The sequence below is a fragment of the Ictalurus punctatus genome, chromosome 21, assembly GCF_001660625.3.
Source record: "Ictalurus punctatus breed USDA103 chromosome 21, Coco_2.0, whole genome shotgun sequence".
In the NCBI taxonomy this organism is placed as follows: Eukaryota; Metazoa; Chordata; class Actinopteri; order Siluriformes; family Ictaluridae; genus Ictalurus; species Ictalurus punctatus.
In genome coordinates, this window is record NC_030436.2 from 19,858,896 (window position 1) to 19,875,000 (window position 16,105).

Consider the following 16,105-nt stretch of genomic DNA (forward strand, 5'->3'; position numbering starts at 1 on the left):
CCGGATTTCCGTCAAGCTGCTGAAACCGAATTGTCTGAACTGAGAATTAATTATAAAAGAAAGAAAAGCGAGGGACGTGCCATGTCAGATTCTCTTACAGTATTTGGTAAGGGTTTTGGCCAATACCGATAATCAGTCATTCTTTATATTTGGAAGCAGATAATATATTGACTGATAAAGCTAAACCTTGATATAATTTTTTTTGTGAGTCTGATAACAAAAACAAAAGGCAAACATATACAATGGACAACTGCTTTTATTTTAAAACCTTAACTGTGAGGGAAAGTAAAAGGGACTCGCGTCTGTAGCGGTTGCCAAATTATTTCTCTCGTCAGTTCTGCGAAAGGCACAAGGATCGTCATCGCACCTGTAATAAGCCCCCACTGATATGCGCGGAACGATGCGGGGAGCTCGTATCCTGGCCCATATGCACCAAGCGCTCTGTGCTTACAGACTCGTCGTCATGTGATACGGACCGTTCCAGCGTGTCGGAGTGTCTTCTTCGAGCATATTTTTTTCGACGACCCAAGCTCCGTCTGTATCTCTCCAACACGGGAAATGGTGAGCTGAGAATGTCTGAAGTGTCGGACTGTCTTTCTCCCTCTCACCATACAGTCAGCGATGCTACGCTGGCTCGGCTCAGATCTCCTCTCTTTATGGTTAACTGAAGAGTATGAGCCGTGCAGCCGAGACCGTTCAAACCTCGGTCTTCCAGGGCCTTAGCCATATTTCGGATGTTATCATGCAGCACGACACGCACCATATCTACCGTTATGTTCCAGTGAACTAGCATGCTCTCAAGTGCACGCGTTATGGCGGCGCTGGTAACGGGTTGAACTCACAACCTTCCAGTCAGTCGGCCACCATCTTACCCACTGAGCTACCACTGCCCCGGCGTGTCACAATACATAAACATACAGAAACTTCTCTGTCCTGTGGCGGAAAACATACCGATCATCATAAAGCACTGACACTGGAGACTCCTTCCATAAAGGTTGTATAAACAGCTGCTTATAGAAAGCTTCATTATATATATATATATATCATTTTTTAATGCGATTATGATTATCCTTAGTTTATGCGGGGTGTTCCACTGTGCAAGTCCTGTTACAGAAAAGAAATCAACACCTTCTGACCAATCACATTCGAGAACGCAACAGTGCTATGGTATAAAATATTATTAGTTGTTTTTTGGTAAAAAAAATTAAATAAATAAATAAATTAGTGGGTATGCGAGTCAGTCCTGGTATTTTTATGTTTATTCAGTAATGCTCGTTAGAAAATAAAACTTCAGTATTGATTCAAATCAAATCCGGGCCAAAAAAAAACAACAAACAAACAAAACAAAAAAACAGGAAAAAAAATAAAAATACAAAAAAGAAATGCATCGATACAAAACCTCAAGGGTTTTCATAAATCTGCTACGAAGAGAGAGAGAGAGAGAGAGAGAGAGAGAGAGAGAGAGAGAGGGAGAGAGAGAGAGAGGGAGGGAGAGAGAGAGAGAACATCATGTTTACTTAATAAAAACCAATACAGAGCAAAAAATCATGACTTTCAAGTAGTGAACATCATCACACATCTTTCCAGGATATTTGTACATAATATACAACCTTAAAGTTCCTTACAGCATTAATTACAATAAGAATAATCATAATACTAATAGCAGTAATAATTCTAGAGTGAAAAAACGAATGAAAACACTTAAATTAAACAGACGTTCCTTTGTAAACCTGTTTATCACTTTAAGCATGTTCTCTTTAAAACCCGTGACCGTGTCTCATTACGGCGAGGTGCAACTTTATTTCCCCGTCTTCCTCTTCATTTCCTTCTCGCATTGTCCCAGCATTGAACGGTGAGATGTTAAATGACATGTAGTATGTATTTCACCAAAACGTACACACATTCACGGGGGGAGTGGGGGGGGGGGTGTTGGGTACAAAAATCGCTTACCTTAATACACAAAACTCTGAGTAGAAAACAAGAGAAACTGAAATCACAGACGTTTGTGCAAAGACCAACAGCCATGTGCTAATATATAAACTCCCAGTGGTGTAGAATGAACCAAATATATTATCATATACGTGTGTGTGTGTGTGTGTGTGTGTGTGTGTGTGTGTGTGTGTATATATATATATATATATATATATATATACACACACACACACACACCACACTCGTTTATTTATTTTTACATGTTATTTTCTTCAGGAATCCCTGACATGAGGTAAAAGCAAGTTGTTTTAAACTTTCAAACTTTTAAAAAGCTTTTTAAAAAATAATGCATATTACTTTTTTTTTGTTTGTTTGTTTGTTTTGTTTTTTTTTTAGAGTAATTGCTACAAATAGTACAATGTGCCTAGAATGCGCATTGGTCCTCTCACAAGATATATTCACATAAAGACTGGAACGCTATGTATGTACATATATTTTATCCTCACAAAACATTTCAGAGCCCTTTTAGATGTGCACATGCAGTGGTTAAACCCACGATTTTTTTTTTTTTTTTGATTTTTTTTTTTTTTTTGATTTCACGACAGTGTTCGGTTGACTGAAAGCACAGTAACTCGCTCAGCAGATCAGGAAATCAGTCCTGTAAGGTCCCTTTCCTCCAGCGCGCAGTCTGTGCTGAAACCAAACACTTCAAGGCAGTGCCTTTGCAGTCAGACTTTTAAAGGAAAATATATATATTTCTCTCCTCGTGATCCGGTGTTGCGTGTAGTGTTTTGGGAAGCGATGAAGTCCGCCTGGAGAGAAAGCCTCGTATGTAAAATACTTGAAGGGATCAAATACTTTTGGTGGTGGGGGAGAAAAAAAAAAAAAAAGCAAAATCAATGGTCGAAACACTACGGCCCTGATTTACTAAAGTGTTGTGTTTGTGTAAACACCCGCACGAACATGGTAACACCTGTGTATATATAAAAAAAAAAAAAACAAATGCACAAGCTGATCGAGGAGGATCTCTCAAACGCACGGAATAGCACGCCGTCCGGTTTTTCCGTTTTCCTCAGCGATTTGGGGGCAAAACACAGCGTGGTGTCTGTACAGGTGGATCGATTTAGCACCAGAAAGTCACTTCGCAAAGGCGCAGATTAGTGCAACCTAACGGCGGGTATCATCCTCGCAGAAGTCCGCCTCCGCTAGTCGAGGACAAAATAAAACATTACACCGTTCTCTACGTTTTCCTAACGAGAAAGTCCCTCGACGTTATGGCTTATCATCTCAAGTTTAAAATAACGACCAGATTATCAGCTGCAACCAATAGCCGTGTCGGTCATGGAACGTCTGGACTCGGACGTTCATATTCGAGGTGTTGTTTAGCCCGTTTTAAGATGAATGGCGAGGCAGCGTCTAGGTGATTCCGGTACAGGTAAAAAGAGGTAGAGAGCAAGACCCAAGCAGATTCCTCACTCGTAACGTGCACTGGATATGGTTCTGGGGACGGGGATAATAATCCGATCAGCCCGAGAGGAGAGAGACCCGTAGAGGAATACGATATGAAAGGTTAGGTTGTTCCACACAGTCGTGTTTTATATCGTATTATAATTTGTTACAGCGGCTCGCACTTGTAAGCTGATTATTAATTCACGTGAATAATTGGGTATTTTTATATATATGTATATATATTTATATATATATATAAATATGAAATATTCCCAGAGCAACGTTGATTTCACATTAGACACTCAGCACAGCGTTTAAACAGAACCCGGTCACGCCGTTGCGCCCGTGTGCCGGGTTTGAGTCTTACTCTTCCTGGAGTGTCTTTGAGGGCTATCGAGCAAACGACACGTGCCGAAACCTACTTTACATACTCGTACCGACATACGCTTTTCACGCGAGGTCATTTATGCAGTTATTTGTAAATCACTGGCGACATGCTGAATTGATCCCTTCGCATAAAAACACGAGCGCATCTTATTCGGGCTGTTAGTAAATCAGGGCCGTCGTCTTCCTTCGTCAGTGGAGGTATATGTATAAGCCAGAGAGACAACGAGTGCAGACAGATAATAAGAACAGATATTGCTTTGCCACTCCAGCCCCGCCCTGGTCGACGGTTCCAGTTTCGGGATCGTCACACCCCCCAGCGGGCTCCGTTCAGTCCGTAGCGCTAAAGGGAAAATGAGACTAGCACGTGCCGGCGTCGGCCATCCTCTCAGTCTTTAGTCGTAATACGCGATTTTAAGCAGCATCGTCGAAAGCGTAAGAGCATCTGACGTCAAACCTCCCGTGCACAATGAACACACAACGAAAACACTGGGGGAGCGAACCTCCTCGGTATCACGACAACACAACCACATGTACCACAGCTCCACAAGCCCTAAAGAAGTGTCCAGCAGCGGAGATTCCTACTTTCATGGAATTTCAGGGAAGGGATGGGTAAAGGTGCTGTTTCGTGTAATCTCACACACGCACACACACACACACACACACATACAGAGAAAAAGATGAAATGCATACAACAAAACAACAAAAAAAAAAAGAATTTGCATATCTTCTGCAGGTGTGAGATGAATTTCCTCTCGTTAAAAACCGCTTTCCCCCACACAAACCCAGTAAGAATGCATATGAGCAAAAATTCGAATCTTTTTTGTTTTTTTTAAATCAGAGTCCCGTATCTAATGAGTTCACACACGTTTTTTTTTTCTCTCTCTCTCTCCACAATACAGTAACATCAATTAGCATCAGTATTGCTGATTCCTTTTTCCTACAGTACATAATTACAAAATATGTCTCTTTCCAAAGTTTCTTTATAATTTATATTACAATTCATTTACAGCATAGTAATTTTTTACGAACGCCCAAACAGGCTAAACCTAGAGTTAAAAAAATAACCTGCCTGCTAGTGCATCCGACACAAACGCTGCAATGTCTCGTTTTATTGATTGATTGATTGATTTATTTATTTTAAAAAGGTATCTAATTTCCAGGTTTTAAAAAGCAATAAGATCTCTGTGACAAGTCCAGAATGGTCTTCGTGGTGTTAGTTAGTTATCTAAAGAGTTAATAATTCTCATCGACCTTTTAATGAATCGGTGGAAACTACAGCCTCTACGGGGAGATCTGCCGTACTTAGCTTGCATTGAAAACATGCGTGATATGCAAAAACCCTTAATAAAGTGACTGAGGTAATGACATTTTTAATCTGATTGTCATCACCTTGGAGAAGATACCGACGGTCGACGGTCCGTAGCCCGTAGTGACAGGACAAGCCGCCAGTCACAGTTCAGCACAGACTTCATCATCAACTTAGCGGCAAGCTGCGAAGCATCACCATCAGGAGTGTGACAGAGTGGAACACTGTTCCCTGGCAAAGTGACCCCAACCCCAACCCCCCCGGGCCTGTGATGGATATGCACCTCGACCGATAGGGAGAGAGTAGGCGGGGCAAGTGTGTCCTTACTCCTGGTGCCTTTCTACTCCACTGGAAAGGAAGGCACTTCTTTTGGTTATAAGCCAATAGATGCATTTCAGTTTTGTGTGACGAACAAGTCCGTTAGCTTCGGCTGCTAACCGGACGCTATAACGTGGTGATGCATATCATTTCGTCCGCCAAGTCCTCCTCATAACGAGGCCGGGAATCGGCTTCTGGCTCTTCGTCGCTGTAGTTGGCCGAAACGTCCTGCACGTCGTACTCTATCTGAGTCATGACTGGGTACACGTTAACCCCGTTGACCCCGGGCATGACTCCGCCATTCAGCAGGTGGCTCGCCGCACTTTCCATCTCATCTATGGTCATGTCGCAGGCGTCTGCGATCTCGTGCTTCGTAGCCGCCACAAACTTTGGGTCCTTAGCGTATCGGCCCAGTCCTTCTGATATTAAAACCTGTTCATCGTGAAAAAAATACACACACAAATTCAAAACGTCAGTCGTCATGGCGCTCGATGCATCTAGACACCAGGCGTGTTATATTTACGTTGATGATTCTATATCCAGGAGTACGGCACAATTTGGTGATTCTCCTGCTTGAACACACCTAATAAACCTGCTAGTCTAGTTATGGTAAACCAGGTTCTGAACCAGGATACCACTTTAAAACATTTACAGGACAGTTATAAAAATAACTGTGGCATACACCGTGTCCCTGCGCGACAGAATTTACAACCAAGTGCAAATACGGGCGAGGAAATGGCGGCCCCTAGACTCACCGCCTCCACAAGGCTGGTGGCGCTCCCTCTCTTCTGGTGGTACTGTTTCCGGTACTCGGGTGGGATTTTCAGGTGCACCGGCGAGTAGGTGCTCTGCTGGTACTCCGGGTCATCCGTGTACCACGAGCTCTTCCTCACCGAGCAGTAGCTGCCACCCATGCTGTCCCGGTGCGGACGGTCCACACGGATCATGGGTGTGTAGTAGGGGGTGCGGTCTTTACTGGCAGGCGTGGCAGGAGGCGTGGCCCACGAGCGAGTGGAGCGACTAGGCGAGAGTCTGTGAGCTCTACTCCAGTCAAGCCCTGCTACTGCCATCACCTGAAACAGACCAAAGGTCATGGATACAAAAGACCACTACGACCACTACTCTGCTGATTTCATTGAATTTAATGTCTTTTAGGTCCAACATTAAAACAGGCAGTGATGAACAGCATGAAAACAAGCCTCTAATAATCACCTGTAACTTCAAAGCAAGCTTAACAACTCCATCAGCGACAAAACCCTACGTTCACACTAGCAACAGCAGAAGCCAAAATCTACAGCCTGCATCTCCTTTATGATTTACACACCAGGATTTTTTCAGAACGGATTTTGATTTAAATGTCGCGGACTAGGCTTCGTACTAAAAGTTCAGATTAAAGCTAGCCGACTGTACTAGCGATGCACACTCGCCAGAGGCACAGACCGGCATCTGCTACTTCCTTCCAAGCTTTTGTTTTTTTCTATACACATTTCCTGTCGTTTATGAGCGGATGAGTTGAAACCACGATTATAAGGTTTTCTTTCGATTCTTGTGCATCGAACAGTAAATATGAACTTACCGCCTGTAGGAATTCAAGTCCGCTCCATTTCATGCACACGGAAAATGAATGGTCGCTTTTCGCATCGTCGCTTGCTATCGTGTAAGTACGGACACCCGAGAGAAGGTTGCAGCTGGTCGCATGGAGGCTCACGAGTAACACAGCTCTTCGTCTGGCCTTAATATTTAACTCTCATTACGTTCTACTTAATGGACCCTTCGCTTTAAGGGACCCATTTTTTAAATGCAGCAATGATGCAGCTATACCTGATGTTGCATCAAATGGAGCGGAAGAGCAGTCCGTTGGCGAGGAAGCTCATCCTGGCTGCTCTGCCTGCGCAGACACTCAAAGTTGAAAGACGGCCTCCGGTTGCCTGGGTGTGCGACGGATAAAGTGAGAGAGTGACCGATAAAGACAGAATATTGTTATTGGTCACCGGTGAGTTCAGTCGATTTATACGTGAATTAAATGCACTGAAGCGGTCTAATATAATAAAAAATGTCTACCTTGTGGCGTGGGAGGAAGCTGCCGTCTCTTTGGCGACCTATACGAGTCGTGGTAAAGGGGCTGCTCGTCATCGTCATAGTAACTGTCGGGGTGGTGGTAGCCACGGGGCGTCTCGTACTCCTGATCGCTGCTGGGATACCTGGGCAGGAAGAGTTTTAAAGCTCGGTGAAAGTGACTAAAAACAAATCTTATTAAGTGGCAACAAAGACGAAGACTTGAATCAAACCGACACTGTATTGTTATTTATTTATTTATTTATTTATTTAGAGGAGTATCATCTACATGGAACGACGATAACCCACGAGCATTGATCTAATGTGCAGTGGTGATACCTGTCTCCCGACAGCATGCCGTCCTCTTCATAAAACTCCTCTCCGCTGTAGTACTCCCCAGAGTAGCGGTCTTCATCAAAATCCTCCTCACGACGAATAGTGGGTTGGCGCCGGATGCTGCCACGTGGCCTGTGCGGAAGGTCAGAGGTTAAGAGAAGGACAGACTCTCTGTCACCGCGCAAGCTAAGAGCAGTATGACCATGCAGGGCCATGCCATGCAAAATCCCACCGGGGCAGCGATGCAGCAAATACGTCCTCGTCAACAAACAAGCACGGCTTCCTTACGACGACATCGGCACGGGTGTCCGAGTGCCGTGTTCAAACCAAGAAAGTCTAGACGCAGACATGGCTATAGTGCTAGTGTTGTTTTTGGAATAGTTTGTCAAACAGACATGAAGCCTCATCGGAGTGTGCACTTTGTGGCTGGATTCCATATAAAAGGTTTGAATCTATGTTAATTCTGATTGCACCATCACCTGGTACACATGGTCACGAGTTGGTTGTAACTTCTGGGCACAGATTAAACACCACTGCACTGAGAGGTCATAAAACTGAATTTACCCTAAAGCTGGGAGTAACATTTTAAGCCTTGCTGGGGGCTAATGTAAAGTGAAGTTATTGATCATTTCTATGGCAACGTGAGATTATGTAATTTGCCAAATTGGTGCACCTCGTTTTTGTTTACAGCGCATTAAAACCGCTCGTTTCTTTACAGCCTTACACTGAAATACAATAACTGATAGTTCTTTTTTTTTTGTCCGTTGAAGAAATACTTCATAATGAATGAGGAATAAGTTGAACAGTGGAATTACTGTTATGTTTTCGGTTTTGAATATCTCCTCAATGATTACAGGCTGTCCAGGCTCTGAGACGGAAAAGTACACCCAAACTGTTGTGCTACCTTCACCATGCGTCACAACTGGGATGGGTTCTGTTTTGTTTTTTGTTAGTGTGCAGCCGTTACCTATGAAGAGTCTCGGGCCATGAGAACGAGCCCCGCTCTTCATCTGGCCAATTCCTTCCTTTCCGTGAAGCATGGGGGTGGTAGCGTCATCCTTTGGGGATCGTTTTTAGGAACTGTTGTTGTTGTTACATACAGTTTCACATGGATCTTTAGTTTGTGCGATGGGCATATAGTCCTCTATAAAAATCAGTCTCAGCTATTACCTATTTAGCAGCTGAGACCGCTTTAGTTAAGACCTGTTGATGTAGCTGGCCCAGAAGTTATATAGAACTCATCTAGAACCCACTGGAAATGTAGAATTTTCTGCTAACTCAAATTTTAAGGAGTCTAGACTTATTTGGTTTGGCAGCGACACGGGGAAAAAGCAGACTAGCGTACAGGCTAGCCTAAGGCATCGATAACTTTCTTACTTAAAGGACAACTCCAGCTCCTTCAGAGCCATTATGGTTGCCTATTTAAAAACATTTTATTCATAGGTTTCCAATCAGATTTTACAATTAGGGGTAATCCTAAAGGAGTCATCCTTTAAGGCTAGCATTTTAATAGTGGTCTTTATTTGCCCAGCAGGCACATGCAGCAAGCCTCAGTATCATGCTCTCCAATCTATCGACCAATCACAACACAGATTGGTTAATAGCTCATTTCTGTTCGGTCAGTTTAAAATATAAGGGGTCTGTGTTGCGAATTTGAGCAGAGAGAGAGAAGAGAACGTTAGAAGACCGTAGTTCCGCTTTCCGTCCACCAGCTGAACGTGTGAGGAACTTCTAAACGCGGTAATACCTGCTAGAGGGACGTGCAGTACCTAGTGTGGAACATACCTAATATAGGTCTCATAGTAGCGCCTTCTGCTCCAGAAGGTAGAGAGAAGGTTAAGAGAAAGCATTTAAGGTAGGAAAGAAAGACAGAAAGGTTGAAAGGGCACAGAAGGAATGGACGTGAGAGGGTTACATATATAGCATACGGTGTACGAGGTATATACAGCATTATTATATATGCAGAAGGATGGTGGTGGGGGGTTTGAAGGATGAAACGCCATCTGTACTGCAGTCTGGATATACTGAATTATCGCCTATGTAGGTCATTTAATCCAGAAGCTACAATACAGATGTATAAATCTTGAACATGAGCGAAAAGGAAACCGGTGCGAATGGGAACAGGAGGCCAGGTCGTCCCTGAGCCGAAACGTTTTAAAACATGCGGCAGGAAAAGCAGAATAAATACGATGACGTTTAAGGGTGACGATCAGACAATATGGGTGATGAGGTTAAGAGTCACATGGTCGGGAACACAAGACGTATGGGATGGAAATGACGCATAATATTGAAAGTGTGCATATTAAGTTAAACTTTAGGGTTTGAAAAAATGAAGAAAATAACCAGTAATAACCAGTTTGGATGGAAATGAGTTCAATACTGCATATAAAATGGGAATTAGCTTTCGATTAAGTGAAAGCAACACCACGCTTAAAAACAAGAAATGTGCCATCTTGGAGAATGACTAGTGTTGTGTGTTCACCTCTGTCCGTTTGGCGTTCTGGGCTTTTCGTATTCCCCTGGGTAGTACGGTCCGGTGTAGCCGTTCGCCGGGGCATGCTGGTAGTAGCGATTATGGCCTCCATTGGGCAGGCTGGACATGTTAGCATTGTTCAGATTGATGTTGGTGGACTTGGGTGACTTGCTGTAAGAATTGTGGTGATTGTGATGATGGTGATGGTGGTGATGATGATTATGTTGGGCCATGGCGTTGGCGCGGTCCAGCCGGCCCACAGGCTGTTCCATGTCGGCGTAGTGCGGGGGTGGATGAACCTGTAGGGGGCGCTGCGTGGCGTTGGTCTGATGCCCGGAACCTCGGTGGGGGTCGCCGTTGATGTGGTTAATGTGATTGCCGAAAAGGCCACCGTTTCGCTGTTAATAAACACCCGCGAGTGTGAGATGACGAAGCCATTACATCTCAATAAAACTGTGGTATAGTTATGTCAGCTGATGTCTTTAAAAAAAACACAGCGAACAGAAAAGAAGCTGGTTAAATGGTTCATGGTATGAGTGAATCTGATGAACTAATATATCCTCTACCTTTATTTATTTATTTATTTATTTATTTTTAAAAGCTATTTTGGGAGTAAATCAAAATACAAATCAGCAAATGAAATATCACTGTTTACTTCTTTACCATCTACTGTCTCATCTGTAATTCATTTGATTTAAAGTCTCCTGTGCGATAAATTCGTGAAATTGTAAATATTTATACTTGAAGGTCAAAATCATTAGCCAAACACCAGCGGAACACATTCCTCTGTAACCCCACTAATATTAGCCAGCTCAGCCTCCTTTCTTCCAAGAAGGTTGTCACTAAATTTTGTCTGCACCCTGAAAGCTTTATAGGCAATCATATGTTACCACGGAGAGCCAAGATCTAGCTGTCAGTTCAATCTGGAGAAGAAAAATGCCCCAAAGCTGCTCTCCTGTAATGGATACTACAAAAGTGGCAAATTGAGACATTGATCAGTTGTGCAGAAGGAGCTTGTAAAAGTGTGAAGTCCTTTACCCTATAAATCTCCTCGTCCTCCTCAGGTATAAAGTCTACTAGCTCCTCATCCTGGAGGTCACATGATATGGCACGGCGGATTTCGGGCCCAATATCATGCAGCGTGCGGAGACCAGCCTGGAACCACGACAACACAGGAGAGCTAAGAACCGGAGCAGCTTTGCCAAGTTCACACGGACGGGAGACACACACAGAAAAGCTCTCACACACTAGTGTCAACATGTAACAGGTAAGGGACATGACCGCTCTCGACAACAGGACAGCGTCAGACAGGACAGTGTGTTAGACATGAGAATGTTTCACAGGAGACAGGACAAGGACAAATCCCCTCACACACGTACCAGCGGAGAGTACAAAAACGCCACACGCCTTCTTCGTTCTCTAACTACACGTGGCTAACATTTACAGCAAGTGCTAAGATCTGCTCAAACAAAACAAAACAAAACAAAAACAAAACAAACAAACAAACAGAAAAGCACCGGAGACGAATTTAGAGTGAATTTGAAAAAATGGGTTCCCCAAAAAATGCCGTCTTCTACCAAAAGCGTGAATGTGATTACACGTGTGGTGATGGTAAAATGGCGATGGAGACAATGAAGATGAGAAGAGACTGTGAAGGGCATCTAATAGAAATGGATTTAAATAAACATGCACACAGCATTCAAACATACAGAAAACGCGTACGTACACGTGCACATCGCGAACATGGTTCGACTGGGGCATTCGTACTCGAGCTGTTCAGGGTTCAGTTAAACAAAGCCAACACAGGACACACGATCTGGGTGCAAACTGACTCTGCCGCTGTTTCGCCCTCCTGCGGCTATTTATTTTTTATCGCAGACAGGGGTGCGTTTCACCCCTGCTTCATCGTACCGAATTAAAAGACACGCGTTTCCTACGGCCAACAGTAGATGGTGCAATTTAGTAGAACTGAGAACGAAGCGTTGCCAGCTACGCATCGGAGCACCTGCGCACGTACGTCGCAGTGACCGCGAGGACAGCGACCCGTTAATAAGAAGACTAATCCGGTTCCGTAGTTTCCCGGCGTCATTGTCGAACTTTTTTGACAGCCAGGGAGGCACACTGTAACTTGCAAACAATAACATTGGCTGTCTAATGAATGCTAAGTGAATATTTTAGTATATTATAATACGATTATCATTGTTATCATTTTTTTTTTTTTTTTACGAATCTTGTTCTCGATACAAGGCGAAGTCGGCGATGCCGATTTTTATTTTAGCTTGTGTTCCAGAATATCTCTTCAGCCTTGCAGTCTAGGCCAGGCATCGCTTACGAGTTATCTCGGACCAAGATGGCCGATATCTGTGGTGAAGCGTTTGCAAGTGTAACGCCTCCTGGGCCTGTTAATTGCTGAATTGATTCATAACAGCGTTGTGATCATTTTCTGTAGCTTTACACGATTGTACAATTTGGGAGTTGTAGACTTCCCTGTAGAACCAACACCAACCCCCGACCCCGCCCCCACCCCGCTTGTTCGTGACGGACTACGATACCCAGCGATAAATGGTAACGGACACACTGTGGGCTGTTGTTTGGCTGTTGTATGGAGTATAAATATCACTGTGTTCCCTTTGTTTAAAACATAATCCAGTCATGTTTCTTTAAGCAGAATTCTTTCAAAAATGAAACACTGCAATACCTGACCAGTTCTCAAAACCACAAAAGACCACGCAAAGAATTCTGCTTAGAGAAAAATTCCCGTATTGACCATATTGTGCCAATCGTTTTAGTTTCACAGCATTTCAGGCTGAGAGGGAAACTCGTGCAGATGCTGAACAGATGTTTCACCTAGCGCTTCGCTCGCTATAACGATTCATGCTCAAATGTCCTACTAGTGGACTGATAATCAGGCGAACACTCAGAGACCCGGCTTTCTCACTTTGGGGGTTCTTCATGTAGGAAGTAAATAAAATCTAGCAGTCTGGCTGCCTGTATGTGATCTTTAAGAACCTAGGTCCTGTTATTTATTTCTGTAATCATTTCACTGTTGAATGCAGTGGTGTTGGGTTGCTTGAGTAATAGTTTAGCGATACTCTACATGCTATATATTCATATTTCATGGCCAATTTGTTGTTGCAGCCTGTCCCTTCTACATCACTTTTTCTAGCACGTATCACACCGTGTCTCATAATCCGGAAGATATACGTATTCGATGGCTTTTATTTAGCAAAACCTGTTACAATAGGACACGTCTGAAAGCAACTCCAGTGCAAAAACATTCAAGCATACACACATGCAAAAGCATTAACCACGTGACTTGTTTTGTTTATTGGCAGACGTGCGAGATGCACGGAGCACAGCTAAACCCCAATCCGTTATCTGGTCTAGACCGCAGTGTGCATGTCTCGTTTCATCCACACGCTCGGACTCACCTGCAGCGTGATGGCCGTGTTGTTCTGGGTAGGATGCACTCCTACAAGTCCCTCCTCTTTGCGTTTCTTGAATTTCCTAAAGTAGTCCTGTATCAGGAAGGTGGCATAGAACTTCCCCACCGTTACCTCATCATCTGAATAAATAGACCACACACACACACACACACACACACACACGCGCGCGCACACGTACCTTCTGTTTTAGCACGCTAACTCACTCCATTTACACACAACTTTATTATGCCAATCCGTTTGTACACCATGAAGGACTTCCCTACACTTTCAGACAAGTCATCAGAAGTGATTCCGTTAAAAATGTTAAATCTCATTGTTGGTGAAGGAGGCGTGGCCTCTGTGTGTCAGTAGCAGTGAAGGAGGCGTGGCCTCGGTGTGTCAGTAGCAGTGAAGGAGGCGTGGCCTCTGTGTGTCTGTAGCAGTGAAGGAGGCGTGGCCTCTGTGTGTCTGTAGCAGTGAAGGGGGCGTGGCCTCTGTGTGTCAGTAGCAGTGAAGGAGGCGTGGCCTCTGTGTGTCTGTAGCAGTGAAGGAGGCGTGGCCTCTGTGTGTCAGTAGCAGTGAAGGAGGCGTGGCCTCGGTGTGTCAGTAGCAGTGAAGGAGGCGTGGCCTCTGTGTCAGTAGCAGTGAAGGAGGTGTGGCCTCTGTGTGTCAGTAGCAGTGAAGGAGGCGTGGCCTCTGTGTCAGTAGCAGTGAAGGAGGCGTGGCCTCTGTGTGTCTGTCTCAGTGAAGGAGGCGTGGCCTCTGTGCGTCAGTAGCAGTGAAGGAGGTGTGGCCTCTGTGTGTCAGTAGCAGTGAAGGAGGCGTGGCCTCTGTGTGTCCGTCTCAGTGAAGGAGGCGTGGGCTCTGTGTGTCCGTCTCAGTGTAGGAGGCGTGGCCTCTGTGTGTCTGTCTCAGTGAAGGAGGCCTGGCCTCTGTGTGTCTGTCTCAGTGAAGGAGGCGTGGCCTCTGTGTGTCTGTCTCAGTGAAGGAGGCGTGGCCTCTGTGTGTCTGTCTCAGTGAAGGAGGCGTGGCCTCTGTGTGTCAGTAGCAGTGAAGGAGGCGTGACCTCTGTGCGTCAGTAGCAGTGAAGGGGGCGTGGCCTCTGTGCGTCAGTAGCAGTGAAGGGGGCGTGGCCTCTGTGTGTCAGTAGCAGTGAAGGCGGCGTGGCCTCTGTGTGTCTGTCTCAGTGAAGGAGGCGTGGCCTCTGTGTGTCAGTAGCAGTGAAGGAGGCGTGGCCTCTGTGTGTCTGTCTCAGTGAAGGAGGCGTGGGCTCTGTGTGTCCGTCTCAGTGTAGGAGGCGTGGCCTCTGTGTGTCCGTCTCAGTGAAGGCGGCGTGGCCTCTGTGTGTCTGTCTCAGTGAAGGAGGCGTGGCCTCTGTGTGTCTGTCTCAGTGAAGGAGGCGTGGCCTCTGTGTGTCTGTCTCAGTGAAGGAGGCGTGGCCTCTGTGTGTCTGTCTCAGTGAAGGAGGCGTGGCCTCTGTGTGTCCGTGAAAGAGGCGTGGCTGTTGGCAGCTGTTCTATTATGGCTCATGAGGATCATGGATCAAGTGTCATGACGTGCATTGTATTGTCTCGGAGAGAAAGAAATATATCCAGGTGTTTCTTAAAGGTGAGACGACAATCACTGCGTTTACACGGACAACAATAATCCACTATTAACCCGATTAAGACGATACTCTGATTAAGAAACTACCGTGTAAACAGCAATTTTTAATGACCTTGATCTGATTAAGGTCATACTCGAAGTAAGCAATAATCCAATTCAGCAGTTTCAAGCAGTCGTCTATTTGCACGTACAGCACGACAAATAATTAACTGCACTTGAAGCGTTCATAAAAAAAATTAATAAAAACACCCAAAACTGTATACGGTCCCGTAACGAAGACCAACTGTGTGTAGATACGTGAAATTCCGGAGAGACGTCGGACGGTGCGGCGCGGTGACGTAATGACGTGTGCTGTTAATCTAATTGTGTTCTATAACATGTAAAACAATGTCGGAACATGACAGGAGTATTCTAAAAGCGACTCATGTAAACACCTTAATCACATTATTATCTTACTCAGAGTAACGTCAGTAATTAGATTACTGCTGTCCATGTAAACGTCGTCACTGACGCACGTCTAGTGTTTCTTTCCGTAATCTTCCACCCAAACTGCACATGGTATTGTGACAAAGAGCCTGTTTCACCCAGAAATGTGTCACATTACGATCGAAACATTATTTCCTTTAAAGTCTTTACTATTACGTCAGTTGTGTTTGGAATTCTGTTAGTGTTTGTTAGTATTGTGTGAACCTTGTGTTGTGGAAGAGTGACAAGCTTCAGACTTAACAAGCATCTAGTGTACCTTCTACACAGCACACGCAAACAAACGGCACAAGCAGCGTGTGTGTGTGTGTGTGTGTGTGTGTGAGAGAGAGAGAG

General features: G+C 44.7%; 1 protein-coding gene across 3 annotated transcripts in view; it reads right to left on the reverse strand.

Annotated features, from left to right (window-relative positions):
- Positions 1-2,311: 2,311 nt before the first annotated feature.
- The window catches only part of cacna1da (calcium channel, voltage-dependent, L type, alpha 1D subunit, a), an 84,922-nt gene continuing 71,128 nt past the window's right edge, over positions 2,312-16,105 (reverse strand). For 2 of the 3 annotated variants that reach the window (XM_053673910.1, XM_053673911.1), the window contains 9 exons: positions 13,688-13,821; positions 11,295-11,411; positions 10,266-10,654; positions 9,569-9,595; positions 7,787-7,915; positions 7,454-7,593; positions 7,214-7,320; positions 6,148-6,465; positions 2,312-5,824 (listed from right to left, as the gene is read on the reverse strand). In XM_053673910.1, coding sequence (XP_053529885.1) covers positions 5,519-5,824; positions 6,148-6,465; positions 7,214-7,320; positions 7,454-7,593; positions 7,787-7,915; positions 9,569-9,595; positions 10,266-10,654; positions 11,295-11,411; positions 13,688-13,821 — 1,667 coding nt within the window. In that variant the 3' untranslated portion in view covers positions 2,312-5,518. The remainder of the gene's footprint in view (positions 5,825-6,147; positions 6,466-7,213; positions 7,321-7,453; positions 7,594-7,786; positions 7,916-9,568; positions 9,596-10,265; positions 10,655-11,294; positions 11,412-13,687; positions 13,822-16,105) is intronic. The other variant, XM_053673912.1, reaches the window with a different exon arrangement.